Below are 10,948 nucleotides of genomic sequence, written 5' to 3'. Positions count from 1 at the left end.
AAAGATGAGTGTCACATGGCCGTACCAGCCAGACTGACAGCTCTCATCACCGCATATCCGCCCAGCTCATCCTGTCCTGATTCAGCTCACACCCTTAATGTCCATCCTCCCTGATTGTCTGCTGGGAAAATCATCCTCTGTTCTGACATTCCTCATAAAATTCCTGGCATTCTATTTTCATATGGCAGTGTTAATGGGAGAGATACTTCTACAGTTTCTTAATATACATAGAGGAAATCTGGGACTCTGCCAATGCGCTCTTTAGAAGTTAAGGATATTTAGATGCTATGGTTTTAGGGTTGGGGCTCGAATATTCTGTAATAACCTATATGAGAAAAGAACCTGAAAAAGAATAAATATATGTATAAATGAATCACTTTGCTGTACACCTGAAACTAACACATTGTAAATCAACTATACTCAATATAAAATGAAAGTTAAATTAAAAAATAAAACCCCAAAAATAAAAAATATATACAATACTGAGAAAAATCCCAAACCAATATCATGTTAAGGTTTTAATTCATATGGAATATTTTCAATATTTCCATATGAGGACACATTTTATATGCCCAAAGTGTTAGACACCATCTGGGGAGGAAATTTTATATGTGGAAGCCAGGAAGAAATGTCCTCAATTAGAAGATTGGGAGGCATTTTCACACTCCTTTGCACCATTTTCCCTAAAAGAAATTGAGCCACTGGTCACAAAAGCTTCACACAGTCACCTCCTGGTCCCATCCCTGAAAGAAGGAAGAAGTTTGTCTTTGTTTCATTTCTTATGTAAGATGACAGACTTGACTGATGAATTGAGATTTAATTCCTCCAAGTGCATTTTAAGGAAGATGCATCAGAAATAAAGTGCATTCTCTCTGGTAGCTCCACACTGCAGGATGCCCAGCTCCTGAAGATGAGCTACTCACACTGGTCCTCACAGAGCTGCCCTAATGGCCTCACAGCAGCTTCTTCCATCATCAAGGACATCTGCTCCATCTGCAGGCCTGTTTGGGAGAAATGGAAGGGGCTGTGAAGAGGGGTTTCCTCCCTGAGGTGGATATAAAATGGGAGAGCAGCAACTCCAGGACTAAACCAGGTGCCCATAAGACAAGGAGCGAGGAATGGAGCCTGAAACCAGAGAGAAGTCCACTTACGTTTTTAAAAATATTTATTGATTTATTTGGCTGTGCTGGGTCTTAGTTTCGGCATTCGGGATCTTTAGTTGCAGCATGTGGGATCTAGTTCACTGGCCAGGGATTGAACCCAGGACCCCTGCATTGGGAATGTGGAGTCTTAAGTCGCTGGGTCACCAGGGAAGTCCCCCACTTACATTTTAAGGAAGATGGAGAAATCTTCACACTGAGAGCCACCCAGAAGTTTTGGAACTTATTCCACCACTGAGACTAATACTACCTTTCAGCTGTTGTTGGCTAATGACTCGAGATAGAGATTGTACTCATTTGGACCAAAAAGAGCCTTTGTACTTGCTTCTATTAAACAAGTCAAAGAGGAAAACTATTCACATTTTGCAGAGGTCTGAACCCTGGACCGATTCAGGCCTTATCCTTACACCTGCCACAGCACCGGCTATCTCTCTTTAATGTATGCTGCTGCTGCTGCTGCTAAGTCGCTTCAGTGTGTCCGACTCTGTGCGACCCCATGGACTGTAGCCTACCAGGCTTCTCCGTCCCTGGGATTCTCCAGGCAAGAACACTGGAGTGGGTTGCCATTTCCTTCTCCAATGCATGAAAGTGGAAAGTGAAAGTGAAGTCGCTCAGTTGTGTCTGACTCTTAGCGACCCCATGGACTGCAGCCTACCAGGCTCCTCCATCCATGGGATTTTCCGGGCAACAGTACTGGAGTGGGGTGCCATTGCCTTCTCCCCTCTTTAATGTATAGACAGTTGTAATTCATCATGGTGTCCCTCCTTTCTGCTAGACTGGCAATCCTGTGAGGGCAGGCTATGTTTCCTTCATAGCTGGACTCCCAGTGCTGAGACCAGTCCATGACCCACAGCTGACACTCCATTAAAGTCTGTTGAATGTAGAAACTTGGGTATTAATAACTGGATGGGAAGAAATATTCAGGAAGAAGGAGGGCTAGCAATAGGAGAATCTGGTCTGCAGGGGAAGAAACAGTGGGTGACATCCCCCTCCCAGTCATCCCCCAAGGTCAGTTTGGACATTCAGAGGAGCCCCAAGGGTGATGTTAGCACCACTTCCTTTAGGCTGCCCACTTTTCTCTGTATTATACCACAAATTAGGACATGGCTGAGTAATCACGTTGGGACACAAGTTGTAGAGTAAGACTTCCGTGATGTACCAGGAGGGACAGTAGCCATAGTTTGTGGCATTACTGAAGGCTTTCCCCATCCAGAAAAGCTGATGAAAATAAATATGAGTTGTCTTCTATCCTCTCCTTCTGCATCCTCACCATGGAGTCTAAGAGAAAAAATAATGTCTCTTTTCATAGCTCATATTTTCCCCTTTGCAACCCAGTATCCAGTTGTAGGGCTCTCAGTGAAGTGAGGCAAATAGTGGTCAAACTGAAAGGGAGGCTGGGACTGACAGCAAGGCCTCAAGGCTGTCAGGAACCTCACTCTGGAGACAGGATAAGGTCAGTGAGGCCACAATTCCCTCCACACCATCTCCACCACCTCCATCCTGAGCTAACACTCTGAAGGTCCACTCCATGCCAAGTCCTTCCTGCACAGGGTCTTGAAATACTGTACAGGTGCCCTATGCTTTAGTGTTGGGTGAGTGTTGAGCAGAGGGAGAAAAACAAAATTTTCTGAGGGCAGGAAGCCATTCCTAGAGGTTTTAATGGTCATAATAGAATAAGATACCTTCCTCTACAAAAAGACTTCATTCAAAATCTCACTTATTTGGGACTTCTCTGGCAGTCCAATGGTTAAGACTCTGACCTCCTAATCCAGGGGACATGGGTTTGATCCCTAGTCAGGGAACTAAGATCCTGTATGCTGCCAGGCATGGCCAAAAAAAAAAAAAAAAATCACTTAACTATGTGCACTGCTTTATCACCTGATTTTTACTAGTTAATAGACCATGAACATTTTTCTCTGTAAGAAAATATGTGTGCTAAGTCGCTTAAGTTGTGTCTGACTCTCTGCAACCCTATGGACTGTAGCCTGCCAGGTTCCTCTGTCCATGAGATTCTCCAGGCAAGAATCCTGGAGTGGGTTTCCATGCCCTCCTCCAGGGGATCTTCTGGACCCAGGGATCAAACCCGAGTCTCTTATGTCTCCTGCATCAACAGCCAAGCTCCTTACCACTAGCACCACCTGGGAAGCCCTGTAAGAAAATATAGGACCATGATATAATATTATTATAATAGCAAAACTTGTTTAAATTAGCTATGGATTATTAAAGCTTACAGCCTTAATTATATATTTGAATGATAGATAGTATAATAGGTTTAAGTGTGCAAATAGTAATTTTTTTAACCATATAGACTTTTATTTCTCATTATTACATGAATTTTAATGTATGCATGACTGACCTGTGCCCTTGCAGATGTTATATCAGATCTCTTTTTATTTTTTATGTCACTTCCCTCTTGAACCTCCCTCCAATCCCCCTCCTTAAGTGTGCAAATAGTTTTGAGTTCAGATGATGCACCAACAGCTTTTTTTCAGCTCAGATCAATTTATTTATTTGTCCATCAACACCTAATTTGGCTCTGCTCCCATGCATGAAGCTGCCTGCTGCCTGGTGCCATGAGGTCATCGGAGGGGCTCACTGCCCCCAGACAGGGTGCAGGTACAGTCAGTCCCCTTCCCTTGCCTGTATCTCACTGCGAGGAGCTCAGGAGGCAGCAGTGCATTATTCTGAAGGTCCTGGTCACTGGGGCAGCCAGGAAACATGGTCCACTTGGAATTTTTTCTATGATCTATTAATTTGTTTGTCTGTGTGTCTGTCTTGGTAGACTCATGATCCAATAACAGAATTCTTCTGGGATTTCCCTGACAGTCTAGTGGTTGAGACTCTGAGCTTCCAAAACAGGAACATAGGTTCAATCCCTAGTCAGGGAACTAGGATCCCACCAGCCACATGGTGGTGGAGAGAGGTGGCGGCGGTGGTGGGCAGAGGGGGGACAAAACAAAACAGAATTCTTCCATAGCTGTACCTATTCCCAGGAAAGAAGGTGAGTCAGAATCTGAATGGAGGCAGATGGTCTGAAACAACGAAGGAAGGAAGGAAGGTTGCCAGGCTCCTAGCTGCCCCAGGGGAAGGTGTGTGGACAGTCATCATGCTTCTTGATGGAAACTCCTTAGTTGGACATTATGTAAGTGCCCAGGAAAAGGGCTTGAAGTCTAGTCCTGGGAACATACCAGACTGTCACCCTCCCCCTGATTGTGAAAGCAGTGGCGTGCTCAAATCATGTATCACACACCCAGCACAGGATAAAAGGGCTCTTGCCCTGAGCTCTCCATTCACAGCCTCCTCAGAAACAGACTTCTCCTCCCTCCTGGCACCTGGTGAGTATCCGGCAGGGAATGGAACTCTACCTGAGATGCTGGAAAGGAACCCTGAGATCATAGCAGAAGAGTGGAAAACAAAGGGGCCTGAAATGAAATCCCAGAAGTATGGTTGCAGAGAAGGTAGCCAGGGGGGTGATGTAAGGGTCAAGAAGGAATTCCTTTGGGATGTGACAAGAATTCTGGGAACTGCAAAGGTCACAGGAGCTCATGACAATTCCCATGCTCTTTCTATTCATGTCTACACACAGTTTCTGTGATAATCAGTTTTCAGAATACTTTCCTCAAATGGGTACATCCCTTGTGTATTTCCTTTGAGATACAAAAGTCTGGATGCTCAGTTAGATTGGCACCATGGGATCCTGGGCAGAGAGCAATGTAGGAGGCATCTTGCATGGTCAAATTAACTCCCCATCAGTGTTCCTCTCCCTCCTGCGGCCCTGGCTTAAGAAGCAGCTGGCCTGACAAGAGAGGGATCAGGAAACCAAGAGTGGGGAAACACTGGACTGTGGATTCCAGGCTGACAAGGTGATTTCATTTCCCCAGGCTCACTGACCTGCCGAGATGTCCTGCCAGCAGAACCAGCAGCAGTGCCAGCGCCCTCCCAAGTGCCCCTCCTCCAAGTGCCCCCCAAAGAGCCCAGCACAGTGTCTGCCTCCAACCTCCTCAGGCTGCACCCCCAGCTCCGAGGGCGGCTGCTGCCTGGGCTCCCACAGGCGCCGCAGGTCCCACCGCTGCCGGCGCCAGAGCTCTGACTCCTGCGATGGTGATAGTGGTCTGCAGTCCGGGCGCTCTGGCTGTGGCCAGGGATCTGGAGGCTGCTGCTGACCTGGCCTCCTGATGTTGACACACATGATTTCAGAGGATACAAGAACCCAAGAGCCAAGGAAAAGCCCCACCCTGAGGCATCCTAGCCCCACCCTAAGGCATCCTTTCCCGGACACCCCATTCTCATTTGCCCAGACTGAGCCAGGAGATGTTTCCATGCAGAATTTGGAGCTCTCTCTGGAGAGCTCTTTCTGTCTGATCTCCAGGATCTCACAGGTCCCCACCTCCTGCACCTGCTGATGATCAGCAGAGCCTGTGCCTGACCCTGTGAGAAAAATAAAGCTTTTCTTCCTCATTTCCAGGTGGCTCATGTGTCATTTCACTCTGTCCCTCCCCAGATCCCCTGGTGGCCAACACAGTCCACACAAGGTTCTGGAGGCAGAATCTGAGCTCTGGATCAGGAGAAGAGAGCAGTTCATTTCCACCTCCATTCATGAAGGACCATGAGTTTTCAGTTGGAATGGAGACCTATTGGTTTAGGTCCTGCACCTCTCAGTGAAAGGACTAACTTTCCTCAAAACCTGCAGTGGGTCCTGATACAACCTGGAAATTGCCAGGGTGTGATATGGGAGTTCTGTTATTTTAATAAGCTGTTTCTGAGTCCTAAATAAAGAGACAGTGACTCCAGAGGCAACGAAGGTGAACAGACTTTTGGACTCTGTGGGAGAAGGCAAGGGTGGGATGATGTGAGAGAATAGCATTGAAACATGTATATTACCATATGTGAAACAGATCACTAGTCCAGGTTTAATGCATGAGACAGGGTGCTCAGGGCCGGTGCACTGGGATGACGCTGAGGGATGGGATGGAGAGGGGAGGTGGGAGGGGTTTCAGGATGGGGAACATATGTACACCCATGGCTGGGTCATAAGAAAGTATGGCAAAAACCACTAAATATTGTAAAGTAATTAGCCACCAATTAAAATAAATAAATTAATTTACAAAAAAAAGAGTAAGAACATACATCTCAGGAAGGAAAGTTAATTCCACTGACTCTATGAAAATGCAGGGGGAGATGAAAGGTAAGTGAAGGACTGAATGAGGTCTAGGGGGAATGGTGTGGCTGGGAGTTTAGTTAATGAGATGACTGGAGCATGTGAAATGAGAATTTTAGGAAAAAGAGAAAATGAGAAGTGTTGCTGGGATTCTATATAATTGATTAAATTTGAAATCGACACTATCATGAAGCTAAATAAAGTACCATGTTTTAGCCTAAATTGTGAAACTCAGACATTTCTGAGGCTGAGTTCCTAAGTGTGAGCCAAGAGTAACATCTCAGTTGGATACCTGAAAAGTCAGACAGTGTCAGAACTCAAGCTACAGTCAATTGTAAATACTATGTGAAATTGATGTTAGGAACTGAGCCGCAGGGGTTGGCGGGGGGGCGGTCAAAACTGGATAACTTTGCAACCTTAAATTATGAAATGATTTTATCAAACCTGGAAGTTAATTCCTAAAATTTGGAAGTCAAAAAGCCTCTGCTGCTGCTGCTAAGTCGCTTTGGTCATGTCCGACTCTGTGTGACCCCAAAGATGGCAGCCCACCAGGCTCCCCCGTCCCTGGGATTCTCCAGGCAAGAACACTGGAGTGGGTTGCCATTTCCTTCTCAAATGCATGAAAGTAAAAAGTGAAAGTGAAGTCGTTCAGTCGTGTCCGACTCTTAGCAACCTCATGGACTGCAGCCTACCAGGCTCCTCCATCCATGGGATTTTCCAGGCAATAGTACTGGAGTGGGTTGCCATTGCAAAAAGCCTCAGAGGAGATTAATTCCAGATACACACCAACTCCATCTAACAAATGATACATGATTCCCTGGAGCAGGAGTCCCAGCTCTGGCCATTAGTTTAAGTTGGGTTAGAAATCAGCAGAGTGCTCAGCCTTCGGCAGGGCAAGGTAGCTCCTGGAAGTGGCTAACCCGCTGGCTCCCAGGGAAGAGTTGTGCTTCGTCTGATATAGCCTGCAAACCCGGAATGCAAGGTGTGAGAGCTGGAGACCGCAGGCCCTGCAGCCCTGTGCAGGCTGGAAACCTTATTCACAAGCTGAACAAAACTGGAGGATTAGAGCATGCCACCTGACAGAGGCTGTGGAAGAAGACGTGGAGATTCAGAAGCACCTCAAACTGCCACCCGAAGAGCTTACAGAGTTACAGCTATGGTTGAGTTAAAACTGTTTAAAAGAGAGAGAGAGAGGAGAGAGGAAAGGGAGCAGGGTCAACCAGGAAAGCTCCTAGCTAGCATTACAAGGGGGTCTTGGAAAGCTAGAAGTAACATGAGAACATCTTTAACATGGAGCCCAGCTACAGAGAAAATCAGATTCCCCAAAGCTCATCAAGGTCACTCCAGGTCCTTTCCTTGGACCAATTTATCTACTCAGTTCATTTTTATTGTGCATCTATTGTGTGCGCAGTTCTAGGCACTGGGGATATGATTGAGAATCAGAGACATTTCTTCTCTCGAGAACTTGCGTTCAAATGGGTTCAACAGGCAGCAGTTGATTGTTTTATACACAACGTCGCAATGTCGAGTGAAACAGAATGACTCTCTTCTCAGTTGGCCTCATACTCAGGGTGAGTGGACACTGGTGCTGGCTTAATAAACCCAGAGAAAACATCTAGCCTGGAGAAAATATTGACACTGTGACATAGTGGCTTTGGTGGTAACAAAAAAAGGACATCGAACATATGCTAGCTTCCATATCCAAAGACAGCAGCCAAGAGTGGAGAGGGGGCAGATTGTTACAAACCACTGGAATAATGTTAGTGCGCGAGCAGACCTCATCCTCATGCCTTTCTCCGGCCCCCTCCATTATTCTGCAGCCCCAGTGGGAAAACACCTTCTTAGAGGTGCTCTTTTCTTCCCATGAATATTCTTTTTTAATCATCTGAAAAGGGATGGCTGCATATCAGGCCTTCCTGTACAAAGATAACCAGACACATACTTTTCATAAATGTTCATAGAAAATAATAATATTTTGTCATCATTGTAATTAATAATCATTGGGACTGAAAGGATGTGTCCTCTTCTTAAATGTGATGTTTCAGAGAGCAATGCATCTCCAATGTTATAAAAGGTGCAATGGCAAAAGAGCAAACAGCTTACATAATTGAAATTTCCAAAGCATTTGGTTAATCACTGCTACTCACCATTATCACCTGTCATCACCACACCCAGTCAGTGTGATTCACAGCTGAGCTAATCTCCCTTAACCACCCCAGCCAACTTGAATCCCTCCCTCACCTATACTATTTCTGGAGCTAGAATAAAAAGCACAGTCACTAAGGCACTGACACAGTGGCCTTTAGATATGTCTTTTTTTTTTTTTTCTTTAAAGAACCAGCCAGTTTATTTATTTATTTTTTTTTTTGACCACACCACATGGCGTGTAGGATCTTCCCTGACCAGGAATAGAACCCGTGCCCCCTACAGTGGAATCAGAGTCTTAACCAATTGACAAACTGGGTCACTACACCTTCTGCAGAGTTCTTGTCTCTGTCTCTTATTTTACTCCTCACATCTTTGATCTCTTGTGCCTCTATCACTTTATAGTTTTTGTCTTTTTTTTCCCCCTTTCCCAGATACTAGCTGTTAACTAGAAAAGCCAGAATGCAAACACAAACAGAGATGAATGCCCAACACCAATGCCTTCAGCACCAGCAGCACCTCAGCCCTCTAATGAGGACTCTTGGGTTCTGTGAGCTCCTCTTGGCATCACCATCTGGGCCGACTGCCCATGGACACATCAAAGACTCTGTTCCTGCCAGTTGTCCAAGTACTGTTCTCACGGGCCAGGGTCCTCATCCCGTCCTTCAGCCCTAAGTGGTCCCAAGTGACAACATCTGGATGCAACTTCCCCTCAGAGTCACTGCAGACAAAAGGGGACTGATGCCCAAAGGCTCTGCCCCAGGGCCCAAGGACCCGCACCTACACACACACACATACACGGTACAGCTGAGGCAAAAGGTATTTGAGGAGTCCTGTGACTTTCCTCACAAGAAAACTCTTGGCAACTGCCCAGGAAGGTATGGAGGACCTAGGAATGAAGATTGTTGATGGTCTGTGTGCCTAGCTGTGTCTGAGTCTTTGCGACCCTTCGGACTATAGCCCCCCAGGCTCCTCTGTCCATGGAATTTTTCAGGCAAGAATAGTGGAGGGGGTTGCGATGTCCTCCTCCAGGGGATCTTCCTGACCCAGGAATTGAATCTCCTGCATTGCAGGCAGATTCTATATCTGCTGAACCGTCAAAGAAGCCCAGGAATGAAGATTACAAGGACCCAAATCAGCTCAATATATGTTAGAGAAGGAGGGATGGAGGGAGGGAAAGAATATGGAGTAAAAGAAAAATAAGAAATGATAGGCTCACAGAAAATTTTAAATGACAGGCATTTGGACAATCTGGGGGGCTTCCAAATCCCTTCCATCAGAAAAGCGCCTGTTCCCTTCCCCTCCAACTGTCTTAGCACTGAACCCTGTGGTGAATGATGCAGAGATCTCTCACGGTCCAGAAGGACCCTGAGGACCCAGGAGCAGTCATTAAGCTGTCCCTCCTACTCAAGGCACAGGTACAGATCATTCAGGTCCACTTTCCTCTCCACTGTCAGGATGTGCAAGAAGTTATGAGAAAATATGATCGGGGTGAAATTGGGGTCAAGAGATGAAGGAGGTAGCCAGTGAGAGTAGAGACCAGAAAGATTTCATGTTGTTTTATGAACGACAGGTGAGTGGCACACAGGTGTTCACACCCTCCAATCCTTCAACTGTGTATCCTCCATCTCATGGGACTTGATCTTCTAAGAAGTCCATATCCATTGAAGCTACTAGGCTGTTCCAGGGATCTCATCCTCTCTGATCTTCAAACTCCATCCCCTCTCTTGGTAACTGCTTGGCTCCCCCTCCTAGGTGTTGGAAGGTAAAGGCGCACACCTTTGTGAATTAATGACTGTTCCTTCCAGCTCCACCCACCTGCCCTCTGCCAGTCCTTTGTACCTGAAGCCCCCCAGCCTCACCACTCAGTGGGCCCACCCATTCCTCAGCATTTCCAGATCCCCACAGTGACCTGAAACAATGCCAAGGACACAGAAGACGAGTTCCTAGTCACCAGCAGGTGACTTATACAAACTGAGGACCTGGTCGGGGGTTGGGGCTTGGTAGAGATGAGGTTTGAGAACATATAGTTTCTCAGGGCTGATGTCTTATACAGCATTTCATAGTTTCTTGACTATGAAATATTGATCTCTTGGAGTAATGGTTGTATGTTGTTGCTTGTCACTAAATTATGTCTGACCCTTTTGTGACACCATGGACAGAAGACCATCGGGCTCCTCTGTCCTGGGATTTCCCAGGCAAGAATACTGGAGTGGGTTGCCATTTCCTTCTCCAGGGGATCTTCCCAATCCAGCAGTTGAACCAGCATCTCCTGCACTGGCAGGTGGATTCTTTACTACTGAGCCACCTGGGAAGCCCCAGTGAAAACATTAAGTAAGCAAGTGTTAGTTGCTCAGTCATGTCTGACTCTTTGCAATCCAATGGACTGTAGCCCCCTACCCCCAACCAGGGTCCTCTATCCATGGGATTCTCCATGCAAGAACACTGGAATGGCTTGACATTCTTGTCTCTAAGGGATCTTCCC

General features: G+C 46.3%; 1 protein-coding gene across 1 annotated transcript; it reads left to right on the top strand.

The window, feature by feature from the left end:
- The first annotated feature begins 4,388 nt into the window (after positions 1-4,388).
- LOC147376493 (late cornified envelope protein 3C-like) lies at positions 4,389-5,459 on the top strand. The gene is made up of 2 exons (XM_086394506.1): positions 4,389-4,495; positions 5,042-5,459. The coding sequence occupies exon 2, from the start codon at positions 5,060-5,062 to the stop codon at positions 5,321-5,323; it is 264 nt and encodes an 87-aa protein (XP_086250632.1). The 5' UTR covers positions 4,389-4,495; positions 5,042-5,059; the 3' UTR covers positions 5,324-5,459.
- Positions 5,460-10,948: the final 5,489 nt, after the last annotated feature.

Source organism: Bos grunniens, chromosome 3 (assembly GCF_055505025.1).
Source record: "Bos grunniens cultivar Pamir isolate PY7600 chromosome 3, Bosgru_T2T1.0, whole genome shotgun sequence".
NCBI classification, from domain to species: domain Eukaryota; kingdom Metazoa; phylum Chordata; class Mammalia; order Artiodactyla; family Bovidae; genus Bos; species Bos grunniens.
The sequence above is the reverse complement of the archived record's forward strand: the minus strand, read 5'-3'. Positions and strand labels throughout refer to the sequence as shown.